General features: G+C 55.0%; 2 protein-coding genes and 1 non-coding gene across 3 annotated transcripts; 1 reads left to right on the plus strand and 2 right to left on the minus strand.

Moving 5' to 3' along the window:
- Window positions 1–291: 291 nt before the first annotated feature.
- Cdkn2d (cyclin dependent kinase inhibitor 2D) lies at window positions 292–2,677 on the minus strand. The gene is made up of 3 exons (XM_003461228.5): window positions 2,609–2,677; window positions 2,198–2,352; window positions 292–1,228 (listed from the first exon to the last, which is right to left on the minus strand). Exons 2-3 carry the CDS (start codon window positions 2,336–2,338, stop codon window positions 869–871), a joined length of 501 nt encoding a protein of 166 aa, XP_003461276.1. The 5' UTR covers window positions 2,339–2,352; window positions 2,609–2,677; the 3' UTR covers window positions 292–868.
- A 1,209-nt stretch (window positions 2,678–3,886) lies between these two features.
- Window positions 3,887–11,835, minus strand: Ap1m2 (adaptor related protein complex 1 subunit mu 2). The gene is made up of 12 exons (XM_063228659.1): window positions 11,681–11,835; window positions 10,332–10,488; window positions 9,919–9,986; window positions 9,192–9,322; window positions 8,962–9,109; window positions 8,761–8,887; window positions 7,037–7,179; window positions 6,886–6,957; window positions 6,482–6,640; window positions 5,259–5,384; window positions 5,091–5,166; window positions 3,887–4,231 (listed from the first exon to the last, which is right to left on the minus strand). The coding sequence occupies exons 1-12, from the start codon at window positions 11,720–11,722 to the stop codon at window positions 4,209–4,211; spliced, it is 1,272 nt and encodes a 423-aa protein (XP_063084729.1). The 5' UTR covers window positions 11,723–11,835; the 3' UTR covers window positions 3,887–4,208.
- Window positions 11,836–12,320: 485 nt separating this feature from the next.
- LOC111756099 (U1 spliceosomal RNA) lies at window positions 12,321–12,477 on the plus strand. The gene has a single exon (XR_002790591.1). It is a non-coding gene; the product is annotated as a U1 spliceosomal RNA (small nuclear RNA).
- The last annotated feature ends 6,861 nt before the right edge of the window (window positions 12,478–19,338 follow it).

A 19,338-nucleotide genomic window follows, 5' to 3' on the forward strand; every position in this document is an offset into this window, starting at 1 on the left:
TAGGCTACGCCCATGCGGGGAAGGCCACAGCCACCGCCCACGTCCCCACCCTCGGGGCTCCGGGCACCCAGCTGACATCTGGGGGCCCTTTCTCCACTCGCGGTTTCCTGCCTCCTTTCCGTTCCGACAGAGCCAACCGCTGCCCCACCCAGCTCACTGGCCGTGTGCCCTGGGAACCAGAAGTCTGTCCCCTCCCCCACAGCATCCACGACCCGCGATCTCCGGGTTCATCTCCATCCAGGTCGCCCAGTGCCCCATCCCAGACTCACAAGTCAGAAGTCACTGGCGCAGTGAACATACACGTCTTAATTTAATGGGTAAAAACGTTAAATTATCACACACACAACAATTTTTTCCATAAAGCTTAATAAATAGAATCTCTTTTTTCAACGCTGTACAAGGGATTGGAAAACAAGCTTCCAAAAAATATGAATGAACTCATGTTACCCTTCAATTAATCTGAAATGCTTCCCCCTCCCCCCATGCCCAAAGCAGGGCGCACACGTCGGGACTCTGGAGCACAGCTGGCCAAGGGCACGAGGTTCCGGGAGCCCTGGTGGTGATGACCTCACTCCAGGGCTGGGGCTCTACACTCTGCCCTTGGCCACATCTGCAGCCCGGGGCCTGGGATGCAGAAGAAACTGAACCGTTTAGGTGGCTGTCTCCTATAGGAGTCCTTCTCTGTCCAACACACCAAAAGGGTGAGAAAACACACGAGAAACATCCCCCAATCACACACACCCCAAAAATCAACACCAATAAGCCACAAACTGGTCTTCCTCCCCTTCTTCAGCAAGGAAAGTGTTTTCTCCCCTCTTTTCTGCCAGACAAACCCGCAGGGCTCTCTGGCTGGAGGAGTTGCCCTGGGTCACAGTGGGATCACCTTGTGCCCCTGCAGGATGTCCATGAGGTCCTGAGCCCCCCTCTGCCGTGCCAGCTCCAGGGGTGTGAGCCCCGCAGCGTCCCTGTGATGGAGGTCAGACTCCGGAGCCAGGAAGCTGACCACCGCTGCATGGCCCTCGCGCACTGCCAGGTGGATGGGCAGTGCCCCGGTACCATCGGGAGCGTTGACATCAGCACTGTGCTCCACGAGGATCTTCACAGTGTCCAGAAATCCAGTGCGGGCTGCATCGTGGAGAGGACTGGTGCCAGAGGCGTCCTGGACATTGGGGCTGGCACCTTGTTTCAGGAGCTCCTGGGCGACGGCGAGGCTCCCGAACATCATCACCTACATAGGTAGACAGGATCGGAGAGCCCCGAGGAGGGAGGCTGAGCCAAGTGTTCATTGGAGAAACAAGGCTCTCCAAAAAGAGGGGTTTACTGGAAATGGTCACCTGTGGGGACACCCAGTGAACCAGAGTCCTGGAGAGCCGCTTCGCATCTGAGAGGTTCTAGAAACCTCCAAGAAGCTGGTCACTCCCTTAAATATACAAGACCCTACTGGAGAATAGTAACTCCTATGAAAAACTTTAAAGGAACTGAAACCCTCCCTTGGCCCCAGATACAGGGAATCACCAGGAAATCTGAACACCGTTCCAGGAAATGAACCTCCTCAGACTGAGCGCTGCCCCCAAAGCACCTGGGGTCCTCTCTGGGAACAGAAGACGCTCGGGGAATTTGCAACTCCTTTCTCTAAGGAAAAGCTGCTTCCTATATATAATGGGGCTCTCCTCAGGATACCTGAGCACCCCTCCTCTGTAAAGCACACCCCTCAAGGGCACAGGAGCCTCTCATCAGATCCTTTTCTCCACTGGTGTCTTCCAGAAGATGCCGAGAACCCGCACAACCCCCAGTAATGAAGGCCTCTCCCAAGTAACTCGTTATCCCAGAAATTGGGGTCTCCCCCGAAATAGACATGAATCCCCCTTAGAGAGTTAACAATTCCTCCTCCGGGAGCTGTCCCTTGTAGAAGCGGGACCGAGAAAAGCGAGCCCTCTCTCCCCGCCGCCATAAAATCTTCCCAAGCATGGGGGGGGGCACCGAACGTTTGCGGGGAACACGGCCCCCCACAACACGGGAAACAAGGGTCTGCGGAGGACGGGAAGCAGCGTTCCCCTCCCCCGCACCCCCCCACCCGCTTTAAGAAAGGGCGCCTCGGGGGACCACAGGAGCCCCGGGGAGGAGGCCGGGCGCCCGGGGAGTAGGGACCGGGCCGGGCAGGTCCCGGACCGGGCAGGTCCCGGGCGCGCGCGCTCACCTGCAGCGCCGTCTTGCCGAAGCGGTTCAGGGCGTCCGGGTGCACGAGCTCGCGGTGCAGCAGGCGGCGCACCTCCTGCACGTCGCCCCGGGCCGCGGCCCCACTCAGCCGGTCGCCGGCGCGGACCTCCTCCAGCAGCATGGTGACGCGGTGGCCTGCGGAGCCCCCGGCCCGCCCCGGGCGGTCAGCGCGCGCGGGGAGCGTACAGGGCCCAGCCCGAGGCGCCCTACCCGGCCCGGCCCGCGCTCCACCGCGACCCCACTGCCCGGCGACCCCCGCCCTCGCAGCCCGGCTCCTCCTCCTGTCAGCCAGGCCAGCAGGGACAGGGGCAGGGAAGCCCGCCCAACCCTCGTCGCCGGCCCGGCCCGGCCCGATACCCGCCCCTTGGGGGCCGGCTCTCCCCCGACTCACCCTCCCTCCTCCTCCTCCGCGGGCGGGGTCTGCTCTGAGCCTGCGCCGCCGCCGCCGCCTGGGAGTAGCGTCGGGGGGCGGAGCCAGCGCGCCCGCGGCCACGCCCCCGCCTTGTTTTCTTACAAACTCGAGACTTTGTAGCCCAGTCGCGTTTCGCAACCGGTGACACTACATTGCTCCGCCCATACAGTCGGCAGCAGCCAATGGGTGAGCGTTGCTGAGGAAGTTTTACGCTCCGGCGTGGGCGGTGCCGCTTCTGATTGGACAGAACGCGACGACCGGTGGACCGCCGGCAATGGCGGGGTTTTCGGTTTTTAAACCAGTCTGCCGGGCGGGAAAGGGAGAGTCTAACTGACCCACGGGAGAAAGGTCAGGGGACGGGGTAGCGCGGGCTACGCCGGGAGTTCGGCGTCTCCTGGGGGAAGGGAGTCAGGGCCGGGGATTCCCACTCCGGGGATCTGTTATTCACTCAACCTACGAGCTTTTATTAGCCCGTAGGATGCGCTGGGCGCGTTATGCCATTCATCTCCCCTCGCGCCCGGAGCCCACATCCACGCGACGAGGTCAGTTAGGCGGCGTGAAGCGCCACGGAAATGGGGAAGTGGGGCGCCTGAGAAAGGGATGGAGCTCGGGCTCGCGCGGAACCCGCCCTGGCTGGGAGGAAAGTCGAACGTAGAGCCGCCGCGTGGACGCGGGATGCTGCTGCACAATTTCATGCAGCGCCGCCGGGGGGCGTCCGACTGCAGAGCCGGGCCATGGGGGCAAAAACCTAAACTTCTGCCAAGTGATAAATGGCTGATAGTACAGGTGCCATCGATACCCGAGATTACAGGAAGGCCGCCCTGAGGGGTGACTTCTGAGATCTGAAGGTGAGGCAGGGAGCCTGTGCTTATCTGGGAAGGAAAGGCCAGGCTGCTGCACCTGTAAAGGCCCTGTGGTAGCAATAAGCCTGGCACGATAGAGGGGGTGTGGAAGGAGAGGGCAAAAGGTATGGGAGTACAGTGGGGTTGTGCCGATCCTGGGCCAGTGGGCTGCGACGAGTTTCACTTTTCATCGGATGGGAACCACCACGGGAGGATTTTAAACAGAGGACTTGGTCTACTGTACTATATTACTAGTTAGGGCGCCCCCTAGCGGCCATGGGGGAACAGTGTGGCGGGGAAGCGGCGGCTGGAGATTCCAGCAGGTAGACACCGGCCCTTAGCCCAGGGCCCGCAGAGGAGCTCCGGAGGGATGTCCCTGGCGGCCCCAGCCCCAGCCCAGGACACATTCAGAGTCTCCAGATTCATCGTTTTACTGACGCCCGAAAACAGGCTGGCTCGGCGGCCCTAACAGCGGAGGGCCAGGCCCCAAGGCAGCCACTGCGGGAAGGCACTCTGGGGTTTCTTCATGTAAAGTGGGGCTGGAGCCCCAAGAGCGAGGGAGCCAACGGCCATGTGCCCGGCCCACGGGGAGAGCACACACAGGAGGAGGGCCAGCGGTGAGGAGGGAGCCGCTGGGGGCAGCTGCCCAAATAGGGCACCACGCATGCACGCACGCACGTCCTGTGGCCCAGGGAGAGAGGAGCCCATGTATGTTCCCGGCCGACTCCTTGTGCCTTCTAGCTGGTCCGAAGTTGGTAATCTGGAGGGAAAAAATCAAGGAGCAGGAACCACGTTAGAACTGCGGGGAGGATGGCCGGGGATGTAGCTCAGCAGGTCGTGAGTTCAATCCCCGGTACCCGGGGGGCGGGGGGATTTAAGGGGGAAGAAAAAGGGGTTCCCCAAACACCAAATCATCTCCTGCCCAAGCCATCATAAGCACCCCTTGCAGTATTTGACAAAGTGCAACTGAGCATTGTGGCACATGCCAGTGATCCTGGCACTCAGCAGGCTGAGGCAGGAGGATCTCTGCCCAGTTGGAGGCCATCCTGAACTACATCGCGGTGTCTATCCTAAAAATAAATTTAAAAAATAATACAAAGGGCTGAGGGTGTAGCTTAGCGCAAGACCCTGGGTTCAACCCCAAACACCAAAACAAACAAGCAGTCCTCACTTTGAGGTGAGACACGGGTGCCATAACCTGGCAGCAAGCTGGTTTCCAGGCACCAGGTGAGGATGCCGCGAATCCAGACTCTGGGAGGTGGGCTGGGGTTTGTTTTGTTTTGTTCTGAGATAGAGTCTCATTAAAGTAAGACTTCACATCGGCCTTGCACTCAGTGTGTAACCTGCGAGGGGAGGCCTTGAACTCAAGGCAGTCTTGCCTCGGCCTCCCGGCTGCTGGTACTGCCGGGCTCGGTACCGCCGTGCCTGGCCGAATCCAGCCTTTTTTTTTATCCAGGCCTCCGGGCCGCCCTGGAGTGCATCATGGACCCATTTTAAAGATGTGCAAACTGGGGCTCAGGACATGTGACAAGGAGTTTCAGAAGCGTCCTGCCCGGAGCTCACAGTGAGCTCCCCGGCTCTGCCTCCCGCCCTGCATCGCGTCCCCAGTCAGGTCTGACCTCCACTCTGGGTGATGTAGCGGACCCAGGGCAGGGCCTGGTAACCACTCTTCTCTATGATCTTCATGTAGCGCACCTGCAAGGACAGAGAGAGGTGACCCGGGCCTGGGAGGTGAGGGGCTGGAGCCAAGGCACGGAGCACCACCAGCCCGCCTCCGTGGGCCTCACCTGGATGCCGGAGACCGTGAAGTAGGGGATCTCAAACCTGACCCCGATGGGGGGCCGGCCCTCCACCTCCTCCTTCTCCACACTGGGGAGGCCAAAGTGGGCCCGCATCAGGTACTCTTTGCCACCCTGAGGATGGATGGGGCCATCAGGCTGCCGGGTCCCAATCCACCCAGGTATCCCAGACCTATTGCACAGACGGGAAGGGTCAAGGCTGCAGGTGAGGACACACAGTTGGAAATGGGGGGGAGGCTGGGAGTCACCATCTCCGGGCCTCAGTCCCCACCCGGCTCAGCCAGTGACAGGACAGAGACATTGCACTCTTCGGTGGCAGGTATCAGTGCCCCATAATGTAACTAGGGTGGTAGGGGGAGGGGAAGGCAGGTCTGGGGAAGGTTTGAGGCCAGCCTGGGGAACTTAGCAAGACCCAAAATCCAACAAAACAAAGCAAAACAAAAAATCCAGGTGTGGTGCCACAAACCTGTAATCCCAGCACTCTGGGAGACTGAGGCAGGAAGATCAAAAGTTCACGCGTGAGCCTGGGGTTTGGCTCAGCAGCACAAATGCTTGCCTGGCAAGCACAAGGTTGTGAGTTCGATCCCCAGTGCCAAAAAAAAAAAAAAAAAAAAATTTCATCACAGGGGTAGGCAGCTTTCATATTCAGCAAGACTGTACTCCCAAAAAACAAAAACTCCCCAGAAAACCAGGCATGATGGTGTACAGCTTTAATCTCAGAACCCTGGGAGGCTGAGGCAAGATAATTTCCAGACCAGCCTGGGCACAAATGAAACAAAAAACCAGAGGCCCAAGGATGTGAAGAGATCCTCCAGTCCATTTCACAGACCAATAAACTGAGTGTGAAGTCAGATGGGTTTCCCACAAACCTCAGAAAAGCAAGCATAGCCTCGTGTTAGAGGCACACACATAAAATGCTAGCCCCAGGAGGCTGAGGCAGGAGGTTCACCGTGAGTTGGATGCCAGCCTGGCCCATATACTGAGTTCAAGACCAGCCTGAGCACTCTGACACAGTGAGACCCTGTCCCAAAACACTAAAGAGAGAGAGAGGGAGGAGGAGAAGGGAGAAAGGACACAAGAAAGGGAGGGTAAAAATTTGAACCTTGTATCAGTTTCCGGAAGTGACCTGTCCCCTCCAGCCCGGGTCAACTGCACAGGGCCCAGCGCCAGCTGTGCCTTCCCTGCAGGTCCCCGCTGTGCCCGGCACTCACCGGGAAGGATTTAATACTCCAGATAACCACGTTCTTCTCGGGCACATACTTGGCGCTGCCCACACTGGTCTTAAAGCGTGGGGAGTCAGCATCACTGGGGACAGGAATGGAAATCTCCACGCCGTTGGCCACAGACTGCTTCTTAAATTGCCCCTTAGCCTGTCAGGGAGAGAGCGTGGGTGTGAGGAATTCCCTCAGGAACTGCCAAGGGAATGCATGCCTGTAACCTCAGAGTCGGAAGGCTGAGGCAGGAGGATCGCCTTGAGTTCCAGTTCATCCTGGGCTACATAGCGAAACCCCTTTCTCAAAAAAGAGAAGAGCAGAGTATTCAGGGCAACTGGAATGGCAGGTGCAAAGGTCCTGAGGTCATCATGTGTGGTGGTCAGCCCCGTGTGATGTCGCACCTTGACCATGATCTCCACTCGGCTGTGGGAGAACTTCTCGATGACAGACTCGATCCAGATGAGTGGCTTGACCTGCGTACATATGACAGGGACAGTGCTCCGGGGTCCTGGCAACCCTCTGCTCTCCCCGCACCCGCCCAGCTTGCGGCACCTGCGTGCTGAGCCGGTAGGACATGAGCTCAAAGTCGCCATCTGGCGGGATGAAGGAGATGGTGCGGTCGTTGTCAAAGCGCGACAGCCGCACGCATTGGTGGAATTTCACGTCCTCCAGCTCTACGGACTTGTTCTTGCTGCCTGAAACTCAGAGCCCAGGCGCCGGTCACCCTGGGGGCCGGGAAGGGGTCCCTGTCCCCACCTGTCCGCCTGCAACCACCATCACCCTGATTTGATGGGGGAGGTGACCAAGCAGCCACATCGACTGGGGCAGGGCTGGCTATCAAATCACTCAGGTTAGGCTGAAACCTGCGATCCTCCTGCTCAGCCTCCAGCTAGACCAGATGGGGGCCACCACATCCGGCTTCATTTCCTTTTTTTCTGTCCTGGGGATTAAAGCCAAGACCTTTGCACTGAACTGCACCTGCAGCATCCTCCCCCACTGCTTTTCTGTTTTCTTTGTTTTGTGAATTTTTTTCAGTAGTTTTTATCAATGGCTTTTTTTTTTTTTTTTTTTTGGTGCTGGGGATAGGACTGACACCCTAGAGTTTATCAAGCAGGCACTTAACGACCCTGAGCTAAAACCCCCAGCCCCTTGTTTTGTTTTTTGAAACAGGGTTTCACTACATAGTTCAGACTGACCTTGGCTAAACTCACAACGATCCTCCTGCTTCAGCCTCCCCAGTGCTGGGATGACACCATACCAGGTAGGGGAGGGGAGTATCAGAAACCGAACTCAGGATCTCACGCTTATCAGGCAGGCGCTGTGCCATGAGCTAAATCCCCAGCCCCTGGATTTATTTATTTTTTGTCTTTTTGAGACAGGGTCCCACTGTGCAGGTCAGGCTGCCCATGGGCTCCCTTCATGGCCCAGGCTGGTTTCCAACTCCTAACAGTCTTCCTGCCTCGGCCTCCCGAGTGCTATGATTACAGAGGTGCGCCACTACACCCAGTTGTGTGCTGTTACCTTTGAAGTTTTGTGTATGTAATGTCTCACACAATAGGGGTGACACTTTTTCTCAAGGGCTAGATACACACTTTGCGATCACCGGAAACAGTTGAACAGTTGATCACTGTTATTCCCGGCTCTGTGATGGCTTGTGTGTTTTCAGCTTACACTCCTACCTGGTCAGCTCCTTCCCTTACAGACTTTCTCTGTTTTCCAAGCCTCCAAGCGTTTACTGCGGAGGAGGACAGAGCAGGGGCTCCGGGAATGCCAGCCTCACTGACCAGGACACTCGGCATTTCCAGTGATGTTTAGTCTTGTAGATCCTTGGTTCTGTAATACCCTGTCAGTAGCATTTTCTGTTTCCAGTTTTGTTTCTGAGACAAGGTCTCACTATTCAGTTCAAGCTGGCCTCGAACTCGCAGCGATCCTCCTGCCTCAGCCTCCCGAGCGAGGGATCCTAGGTGTGCACCACCACGCCTTAAGGGGTTGGGGTGTAGCTCAGTGGCAGAGCCCTTGCATAGCACGCATCAGCCCGTGGGTTTGATCCCCAGAACCGCAGAAGAAAACAACAAAGGAAACACGATTGTATCTCCTCCTTCTGGGAAATGTCAAGGCCACGGCCTGAGATCAGACAGCAAAGCCGGAAACGCTTTGCCAGGTGAACCTGCAGCTGCAGTCCCGCGCGTCACCAGCAGAGGGCGCTGAGACACTCAGAACTGGCTGCGACGGCCCGGGACCGCGCACCTGGGGGACAGGGGGACCCCAAGTCTTACGGCCAGTGAGCTCAAACAGCACGCGGTCGTTGAGGCCCAGCCGCAGTTCCGGCATCCCCGACAGGAACACCTTGAGCTTGATGCTGCCCACGATCTCGCTGAGCAGCACGCTGCCATTGGCATTGACCTGGGGGACGGGCAGGCCGTCAGGGGGCGCGGCGGGGCCCCCTCTCCGGCCCCAGGCCCTGGGGCGTCGCTCACCAGCAGGTTGACGGACTCTATGACATCGATGAAAACCTCGTTCTTCTTGTACTTGATGCCCTCCGAGCGCCAAGACACGGCGTTGGTGACGGTGGGGGGCACCCTGGACTTGCCCGTCTCCAGCTTGTTGCCCTGCTGGGTGATGTACCTGCAGGAGGACACCGGGCCAGCTGGGGCCGGGGAGCCCCCCGCCGCCCCGCCGTGCCGTACCCGCCACGGGCCCCACTCACTCCTGCAGGATCTTGCTGTCTGTCGTCTGCGGGAAGCCGAAGTCCATGAGCTCGTCTAACAGCTCGTACACGATGACAAAGTTGTCCCTGATACTTTCCTCCTCCAGCTCCTTGAAGTACTCGCAGAAGACCTGGCATGGGGCAACGGGGCACCCACATGGGTATCGCTACAGCCACAGGCCACCCCAAAACAGCACCCCCGTAAGCTGCCCTGGCTGGCCTCAAACGTGTGATCCTCCTGCCTCAGCCTCCTGAATGCTGGGATTACAAGCATGTGCCACCTCACCCGGCTCGTCGCCATTCCTTAAACAATACTGCGTGTTGGCTAGTGACATGGCTTTTACACTGTACTGAGCACTATAATTCATTCAGAGAGGATTTCAGATCTACAAGAGTATGCAAACAGGATCAATGCACATTCTGCGTTGTTTTTATTTTAGACTTTGACTATCAGGGATACCAAGGGACACTTTTTTTTCTTTTCTTTGAGATAGTGTCTCACTATGTAAGCCAGGTTGGCCTTGAACTTGCAGCAATCCTCCTGCCTCAGCCTCCTTGGGATCTCCTAACACAGGAACTGGGGCTTGCATGCAGGGGCACAGGCTGATGATACTCAGCCAAGTGCAAGCAAAGTCAGGGCCGGCATCCTGAGAGAAGCAGCTCCTAAAGAGGTGGGTGCTTCGGGAAGACTGACAGACGAGCTGGCCAATGAGAGGCCAGTACCCACCTCCACCGTCTTGTAGAGGAAGGAGTAGACCAGCGAGGCATTGGCGTTCTTCAGGGTGGTGGCCACCACTGCGTGGCAAGGTCAAGGACAATGTGCCATTCTGAGGACTCCAGCGGAGTACAGACCCCGAAGTGCCACCACCCCAGCTTTATTTTGAGAGGATGTCTCACTACGGAGCCCAGGAGGGCCTAGAGCTCGCAGGGATCCTCCTGCCTCAGCCTCCCAAGTGCTGGGATGACAGACGTGCGCAGCCACGTCCGGCCAACACCTGCCTCTCTAACCTCACCCAGGCACCACAGTCTGAGTCGCTGCAGCCCCCAGTGCTGTGCGACTCCAGATCTCGGCCCATCCTCTCTGGGCCTCAGTTTCCCCTGCCGTCGCCCCGCGCCCCGGGGAGCAGCCTGTGCAGATGCAGTAGAGGTTGCTGTGTTTGATCCACAGGAAGTGCACGCGGCCGTGGCTCAGCAGCGGTGCCAGCGCCCCCTCCTCCTCGCGCTGCATGAGCAGCGGCATGAAGTGGTCGATCTCGCTCATGGCCACATCACCCTTGTAGTTCCGGCTGATCAGGGGCTGGGGGTAGACAAAGGATCCAGTCACCGTGGGGATCTTGGGGTCCCATCTTGCTGGGGTCCAGTTCGGATTGGATTTCCCAGCTGTGAGACCTGGCCAAGGCTCTCCTTTTATGGGCATGTGATAGCGACAGGTAGTGAGCCACAGGGCTGACTGAGGCCCAGCACTGTTTCTACTAAAGTTTGCATGCAGCGTGTCAAGGGGGTACAGGCCTTTAACCCCAGTAACTCTGGAGGCTGAGGCAGGAAGATGACAAATTTGAGCCCACACAAGCCAAGAACCTGTCTCAACTAAATTAGAGGTGGGGAAGAGGTGGGCAGGATCTCACTATGTATCCTAAGCTGGCCTGGAGCTCATGGGATCCTCCTGTCTCAGCCGCCTGAGGGCTGGAATTACAGGTGTGCATCACCACAGCTGGCTACAATTCCTGCTCTTGTCCACGGCTTTAATATGTCTCAGACACATGAGGTTGGAGTTACTTGGCGGCTTTGTTGTTGGTTTTGTTTTGTGATAGGGTCTCACTATATAGCCCAGGCTGACCTTGAACTCTTGGGCTCCGGGAATCCTCCTGCCTGAGCCTCTGGACTAGAGGTTCCTCGCTAGGTTCTCCTTATTATTGTTAGCAGGGCTACTGTTTGCACCAACACCGCTGTGAAAGCCAATAAACGAAGAGGCCATGCATGTCCACAGAGGAATTAAGGCCTCCTGCCCCTGTGTTGGTGGAAATACTGATTAATTATTAATGGATTTATTTGGTTCCCTGCTAGGATTCCAATCCAGTGTCTTCACACTGAGGTCCATCCCAGACTATTCTTAATTTTTTTTTTTTTTTAACTTTGAGACGGTCACTCTGCTGCTCAGGCAGCGGTTCAGCTCGTCGATCCTCCTGCCTTGGCCTCCCGGCGCGCCGGGGCTGCAGGCCTGGGTGCCACCGTGCAAAGCACCTCAGTTGCAGAACCCAGCAGCGGCCACCTGCTGAGACACTGAGGCTGGGGGGACAGAGAAGCCCCTTCCCCGGGGCGCAAGACCGGTGTGAGGTGGGGGGGGTTGGCCTGGGATTGGGAAGGTGGGGAGGGGCGGGGTGGGAGGGGAGGGGGCGGGGCCGTCACACGCCACTCTGCGGGGTTTCCGGGGCTGCGCGGAGGGGCTCACCGGTGCCCTCCCTCACCCCCGGCCCTGCCCCCGGCCTCACCTTGCCCTTGACGTCGAGGATGAACACGGCCGAGGCCGACATGGTGGCACCGGGACCGGCGGCGGGAGGGGCGGCTTCCTCCTTCCTGCGGAAGCGCCCGCGCCCAGGTGCGCGCCCAGGTGAGCGCGGGAGGGGCGGCGCCAGGTGCGCGGCGGGGGCGGGGCCGGCGCGGAGGGCGCCACCTGGGACGCGCCGCGCGCCACCTGCCTTCCGGAGGCCCCGCCCACCCGGCCCCGCGTCCGCTGGCCGGCTCTAACTTGGAGACCGACCGTCTGGCCTGCAGCTCGCGGCGATGCTCCTGCCTCGGCCTCCTCGGTGCTGGGATTACAGGGTGTGCGTTACCGCAGCAAATTGTAGACCTGGTAATAGCACCTTCATGCACTCATTCGGAAACACTGGGCTGGGGTTACAGGTCCGCGGTAGTGACAGGGTCGGAGGCCCCCTAAGGGACAAAAGTCAAACTCCTGGCAACTAATCCGTTATCATGGGAAGTCTGATTTGCCTGAGGGCCCCGGCGCCGGTCTGTAATCCCAGCACTTGGAAGGCTGAGGCAGGAGGACCGCTGCGAGTTCAAGGCGAGCCTGAACTGCATAGTGTCTCAAAAAGACAAAATAAATAAATAAATAAATAAAACCCGAAAAACCTCGCCGGGCAGGGGAGAGGCGATATCGTGATCCCAAAGATGGTTTTCCCAGGCGTGGCACTCTGGAGTTGCTGACACCTGCGATTTCCCCAAATGTGGGAAACGCTACCGCATAATTTGTGGTAGTGGGGGACTGCGTTCGCACTCTCCCTGGGGGAAAAAAAAAAAAAAAAAGAAGTTTGATTTGTGTTCTGAGGCAGCCAGCGACTTCAGGGTGGATTTTTGCTTTAAACTTTTCACCCAATGAAACAGCCAAAAAACAAAAAAAAGAGGGGGGGCTGGGATTTAGCTCAGCGGCATAAGCACCTGCCTTGCAAGTGTGCGGTCGTGAGTTCGATCTCCGGTACCAATAAAAAGGAAAAAGACAAAAAAAAAAAAAAAAAAAGTTTCACCCGAGGCTGAACACCTGTCGTCCTAGCCTTCTGGAGGCTGAGGCAGGAAGATTGCAAATTCAACCCCAGCCCTGGCAATGCGCCATTTAGAAAGATCCTAGTTTAAAAAAACAAAACGGTTTAAAAAGGGTTGCAGTTGTGGCTCAGTGTCAAGTACAAGGGTACTGAGATCAGCAAAACAGAACAACCTGAAGTGACCGGCTGGGAGGGGGCGGAGTCCTGAGAAATTCAGCAGGCTGCGGGAACAGTGATTTCCTGTCACTCTGCTGGGGAGCAGGAGCTGCCGTGGTGGGAGTCACAGGGCCCCTCGCTGGGAATTTCTTCTGTATCTTTGAGAGCCGAGAGAATTGAAGGGGAGGGCTCTGTGCAGGCCCCAGGCGCAAAACGGCCGCTAGGTTTTGTTGTTGTTGTTTTATGTTTTATTTTATTTTATTTATTATTTACAAGGGTTCTGGGGAATTGAACCCAGGGCCTTTTTACGGAACTATATCCCCAACAAGCTTTTATTTTGTTTTGGTTTTTTTTTTTTTTTTGTCTTTTTCATTTTTATCGGTACCAGGGATCAAACTCACAACTGCCTGCTTGCAAGGCAGGTGCTTATGCCGCTGAGCTAAATCACCAGCCCCCCCAACAAGCTTTTAAAAAAATTTTTTTTAAATTTCACTGAATTGCACAGGTTGGGCTCCAACTGGGGATCTTCCTGCCTCAGCCTTCCAGAGTGCTGGGGTCACACACCTGGCTGGATTTCTAGGCTGTTAACTGTAGACTGATGGGGGGGGGGTGAGCCTCAGCCCAGGCCTGATGCGGTCCCTCCAGGACTGACACTGGTGCACCCTGGCCCCTCTCATCTCTTTCCCCAGGCCAGCTCTGACCTTTACAGCGCCTGGGGTTAGGACTGGAGAGGGAGAGAGAAACCCCTGTCAGAGCCCAGAGTTCCTCTCTTCATGCCGCTAGGAGGCACAAGGTCCTGAGTTTGATTTCTGGTGCCCCCCCATTATTCCCAAGAAAAAGACCCTGGACTGTGGGTAAACCTCAGTGGTAGAGCTTGTGGCTGGGCCTCGGCTCCTCACCGCCAAATATGCTATTTTATTTCTATTTTTATTTTTGTCTTTTTTGAGACAGGGTCTCGCTGTGCAGCTCAGGCTGGCCTTGAGCTTACTTTGTAACCCAGGCTGGTCTCAAACTTGCAATGATCCTCCTGACTCAGCCTCCCCAGGGCTGGGATAACAAGGCGTGAGCCACCACGCGGGGCTCTAATACAACTATTTTATAGGTAGCTAAGCTATTTGGAGCTAATGTAGGCAGACAGGGCTGGGCTTTCAGAAGGGTCAGGGTAACAGACAGCTGTGGCTGGAGGGGCATTCACTGCAGCCCAGGCTTCAAGAACAGGGAACTGACCGCACCCACATGCTTTCCCTGGGGGTGAACAGTAGTGATGCACATTCTAAATGCATGTCACCACCTGGGGTGGGGACCAAAGCCTCCTTACCCATCCCTTCCGGGAAAGTCCGGTCCGCCTCCTGCATGTTTGCTGTGTGACTTGCTCCCGGTTTGATCAATGTTACCCCAGTGACTGTGCTTGTAATCTTACGGATTGATTATAATTCTGTCCCACCTGGAGCCCCCCTCACTTCCTGGCCCCGCTCAAAAAAATGTCTTTGAGAGCCGGGCGTGGTAGCTCACCCCTGTAATCCCAGCACTCGGAGGCTGAGGTGGGAGGATTGTTGTGAGTTCGAGACCAGCCTGGGGTACAAATGAGCTCAAGGCCAGCCTGAACTGCATAGCGAGATCCTGTCTCAAAAACACCAAAAAAAAAAAGCTGTCCTGGAGAAGCGGGGTTGGTGGTGGGTACCCCACTTTCCTTCCGGGCCCCCTTCAGTGCCTCTTCCACAGACGCTTTCTTTCTGTCAAATTCTTCCTACTCTTAACCTCTGTTGTGCTTAGAACTCATTCCTCAGTTTTAGAGAATGAGAACGCAGTGTTTCCGACATCTAGCAGGTTAGGGGGTGTAATATTGCCCTTAAATTATTTGGAGGTCCGTATATCAACCTTCTATCACAGACCCTATATCTCTGACTTTTTGTTTTTAAAACAGGTTCTCAAATCTCTGTTCAAACTGGCCTTAAACTCACTAGGTAGGGCCGGGGATATAGCTCAGCGACAGCACCTGCCTGGCAAGCATGAGGTCCTGAGTTCGATTCCTGGTACCTAAAAAGCCCTTGCTGTGTAGCCCAGGGTAGCCTCCCCCTCACATCAATCCTCCTGCCTCAGCCTCCTGACTGCTGAGTATGCCACCATGCACAGCACTAGTATTTTTTTCCAAGAACTATATTGCTACCAGGAAATGAACTCAGGACCTCGAACTTGCCAGGGTGGTGCTGTGCCACTGAGCTATGCCCCCACCTCTCTAGTATTGCTATTATAAATTCTTGGGGAGCAGTCCTGGAAGCCCTCCTCTGGGAGTCTTTTTTTTTTTTTTTTTGGTACCAGGGATGGAACTCATGACTGCCTACTTGCAAGGCAGGCGCTTATGCCGCTGAGCTAAATCCTCAGCCCCTCCTCTGGGAGTCTTAACAAGATGTGAATACAGTGAATGCTGGTTTCCATCCCACAGAAGGCAGCTTGTAAACACATGGCAATGTCCTCACCCACAGTGTCACTGGAATCCATTCAGGACCCAAGGCCAGGGCGGCACAACCCAACAGCTGACTTTCTCAAACACAGGCTGAAAATCTCAGCCCTTTTTTTTTTTTTTTTGGTACTAGGAATCGAACTCAGGACCTTGTGCTAGCCACCCAGAACTGTGTCACTGAGGTATATCCCTGGCTTTATTTCTTTTTCTTTTTGTTCTTTTTTTTTTTTTTTCTGTCTTTTTGAGACAGGCTCTCATCATGTAGTTGAGACATGAACAGTCCTTGGGCTCACTTTGTAGCCCAGGCTGGTCTCGAACTTGCAAATGGTTCTCCCGCTTCAGCCTCCCAAATGCTGGGATGACAGGCATGGGCCACCATGCCTGGCTTTCCTGGCTTTATTTCTTATTTTTACACAATGTCTCATTAAGTTGCCCAGGCTGGTTTTGAGCTTCGGGTCCTCCTGCCTCAGCCTCCAGAGCAGATGGGATTCCATGCTTGTAGTACCAGCATTGACTATTATGTTCACTTGACAGATTGGGAAACTGAGGCTCCACTCAGAAACGGTGGGAGATTTGCACAGTTACCCAGCGGGGCAGACTGGGGATTCGAATCCTGCCACGCAGGAGACTTTACGCTGCCTTGTCCCCAAGATGTGGGAGGAGGGTCCTTTGCTCAGAGGGTGACCAGAGTGCCAGGCATCATGCAGCAGCCCTGTCATTCCAGCCCTGGGGAGGCTGAGTCAGGAGAATCTCTGTGAATTCAAGGCCACCCAGTTCAAGGTTATACACCGAAACTCTGTCTCAAAGGGAAAAAAGGAAAGAAAGGTGACCAGGGCGCACAGGCCAGTCCAGGTGCTCCCTCAGGCCAGGCTTCCCAGAAACCTGGGAGAATCCCCCTCCCGGGGAGCTGAGCTGTTTTCTGACAGTAAATAGAACCCAAAGCCCAACCCAGTGCCCTGGAATCTGACACCCCAGGCTTGTTTGGCTGAAAAATTCATGAGCTCAAACCTCACTGTGGGGTCAGGGAACAGAGGGCCTTTGTGTTCCACCCTGCTGGCCTTCCTGGAGCAGACACCCCTGTCCCTGGGGGCAGCCGCCTGGACTCGGTTCTTCTTAGTGCCCACATTCCGCCTCCTCCTGGGCCCCCCACCAAGTCCCTTCTCCTTCTGCCCCCAGCTGACCAGACGGTCTCTTTAAAACTCAGCCACCCGGCCCTCCCTTATGCTCATGCCCGCCATGGCTCCCGTGGCCCTCTAGCTGCTGGACCCAGCTGACCCCCATACTAGGGCACCGCCGGAACCACTTGTCCCAGACAGCCACTTCTCTAATTCTGGTTCCTGTCTGTCTTTCTCTTTGTCACTTGATCTCTTGCAGAACTCTCATCCGGTCTGGCTTTCTCTGACTTTGTACCCTGTGTGTATGGCAGCTCCGCCCTCCAGAACTTTCTATTATTATTTGCATGTTTGTCTTTTGAGACAGGGTCCTGCAGTGTAGCCCAGACTGCCCTCAAACTCATGGTGATCTTCCTGCCTCAGCCTCCCAAGTGTTGGAATTACAGGCCTTTGCCACTGTGCACAGCTAATTCTGCTTTTGAAACAGTTTTAATTCCCCAAGGAATACATGACTACTTTGCCATGGCATAGGAAAGGCAATGGGGAGTAGGTTAAGAGGGACACATTATAGAGGAGAAAACAAAGTCTAGCATGGCAGGGCATACCTGAAACCCCAGCACTCAGGAGGCTGAGGCAGGAGGGTCGCTGCAAGTCTGAAGTCAGCTTGGGCTACAGAGTTCAAGGCCAGCCTGAACTGCAGAGTAACAAAATAAAGTAAAATAAAATAAAATAGAGGCTGGGGATGTGAGAAAAAAAAGAGAAGCTGGCCAGGGAGGAATAAGCTTGTAATTCAGCACTCTGGGAAGCTGAGGCAGGGGGACTGAGGTGAGCTTGCGCAATTTAGTGACCTAGATTCCGTCTCAAAAAAAAAAAAAATTAAAAATGGGCTGCAGGGGCTGGGGGTTTAGCTCAGCGGCATAAGCGCCTGCCTTGCAAGCAGGCGGTTGTGAGTTCCATCCCCGGTACCGATAAAAATGAAAAAGACAAAAAAAAAAGGGCTGCAGACGTAGCTCAGTGCAAAGACCCTGAGTTTGATCCCCAGCACTGAAAGGGGAAGACAGAAAGGGAAAAAGGAAAAGCAGAAAGAGAAAGAAAGAAAGAGACAAAGAAAGAAAGAGAGAGACAAAGAAAGAAAGAAAGAAAGAAAGAAAGAAAGAAAGAAAGAAAGAAAGAAAGAAAGAAAAAAAGAAAGAGCCCCGTGTCAGCCTGCAGGTAACCACTGGGCACTCAGGTTTTTGCTCTGTTTTGTTACAGCCTGCCGTGCGGCACATGGTGTCACCTCTCCCCCACTGGCACATTTCAGTTCCTCCTAGTGCGTCACCCTCCCATCGCTTGCAGCCAGGCCTGGGAGTACCCAGAAAGCTGAGGCAGGAGGGTTTAAAATGGGAAGTTCAAAGCCAGCCTGACTGTGTGGGGAGAAGCTATCTCAAGACAGCAACAGAAGACTGACAAACAAATTCCTGCTACTTGTACTGGACAATATAAACTGGAAGCCTGCTGTGGTGGCCTGTGCCTGTCATTCCTGTACTCTAGGAGGCTGAGGCAGGAGAGTCACCATGCATTTGAGGCCAGGTTGGGCTCCATAGTGAGTTCAAGCCCACCCTGAAGTACAGAGTGAGACCCTGTCTCAATAAAAAAAAAAAATTAAATTAAAAGTTTTTTTTAAAAAGTTGGAATCCTAGCAGGCACTAGTTGGGACTGAAGATGTGTGTGGGTTGTATCATGACCAGAGTCCAGCTGGACCTGGTGGCTCATACCTGTCATCCCAGCACTCAGGAGGCTGAGTCAGGAGGATGTGTGTGAATTTGAGGCCAACCTGGACTACACAGAGAATTCAAGGCCAACCTGGGCTGCAAACCAGATTTTGTCTCAAAAAAACAAAACAAAATTAACACAAAAAACAGACTCCATGCATTCAAGTCTGTGTTTGGTCTAATTGCTTTGTGCTTCTTGATAAATCCCTTACTCTGTCTGGGTCACTTTCTCATATAGAAAAGCAGTTATCATGATTTTTTGTTTGCTTGTTTGAGACAGGATCTCACTTTGGTTCAGGCTGGTCTTCAGCTCACTTTGTAAAACCAGGCTGGTCTCAAACTCTGGATCCTCCTGCCTCAGCCTCCCATATGCTTGCATTACGGACCTGTGCCACCACACCCGGCAGTTATAGCAATTAAATATGCAGCATTTAACACCTTCCCTGAGGCCAAGTAAGCTTTCCATGAACAGTCTTAGGATAGCCTGCCATGCCTCCTTTCGCTGTTTTTGGGGTTTTGGGAGCTGAACCCAGGGCCTTGCACTAGCAGCCAGATGCTCACCCCAGCTCTTTTTTTTTTTTTTTGTTCCAGCTCTTTTTTGAATTTTTAACTTTTTTGTTGTTGTTGTTTTTTAAACATACACGCTGAGAAAGGGTAAGAGTAAAGTTTCACACTGAAGCCACCTGTTTACCCACAATTCTTTTTTAGTACCCCGGAAACCACACTCCCTGTCACTTCCGGCTCAAAACAAGCACTGCCCCCCCCCCCAGGTTGATTAGCCATGCCTGCTCTGGGGTTTGCTTTAAACAGTCTTACTGTGTAGCCCAGGCTGGCCTCGCACTCACAGAGATCCTCCTGCCTCAGCTTCTAGAGCGCTAGGATCATAGGCAACTACCACCACTCATGATTACTGTTAGTTTCCTTTAATCTTTTAAATTTCTATTTTTAGCTGGGTATGGTAGAAAACGCCTGTAATCCCACCACTCTGTAGGCTAAATAGGAGGATGGCTGTGAGTTTGTGACCATCCTGGGCTACTTAGTGAGTTTAGGGCCTGAGTTCGTTGAGTCCTGGGTTCACCGAGGTTTTAATTTGTGTTATTCGACTGATTTCATTATCCCAAGGGT

Source organism: Cavia porcellus, unplaced genomic scaffold, assembly GCF_034190915.1.
Source record: "Cavia porcellus strain 051 isolate PalLab524CR breed Dunkin Hartley unplaced genomic scaffold, mCavPor4.1 scaffold_17, whole genome shotgun sequence".
Classification (NCBI taxonomy): domain Eukaryota; kingdom Metazoa; phylum Chordata; class Mammalia; order Rodentia; family Caviidae; genus Cavia; species Cavia porcellus.

Excerpts from the sequence above, each read along its gene's own strand:
- Cdkn2d (XM_003461228.5), bottom strand. The coding sequence starts at position 2,338 with ATGCTGCTGGAGGAGGTCCGCGCCGGCGACCGGCTGAGTGGGGCCGCG. Across the intron at positions 1,229-2,197 it reads TCGGCAAGACGGCGCTGCAG|GTGATGATGTTCGGGAGCCT; the intron begins GTGAGCGCGCGC and ends CTACCTATGTAG.
- Ap1m2 (XM_063228659.1), bottom strand. The coding sequence starts at position 11,722 with ATGTCGGCCTCGGCCGTGTTCATCCTCGACGTCAAGGGCAAG. Across the intron at positions 9,323-9,918 it reads TCCTCTACAAGACGGTGGAG|GTCTTCTGCGAGTACTTCAA; the intron begins GTGGGTACTGGC and ends GCCCCATGCCAG. Across the intron at positions 4,232-5,090 it reads CTACATCACCCAGAGTGGAG|ATTACCAACTTCGGACCAGC; the intron begins GTCAGACCTGAC and ends TTTTCCCTCCAG.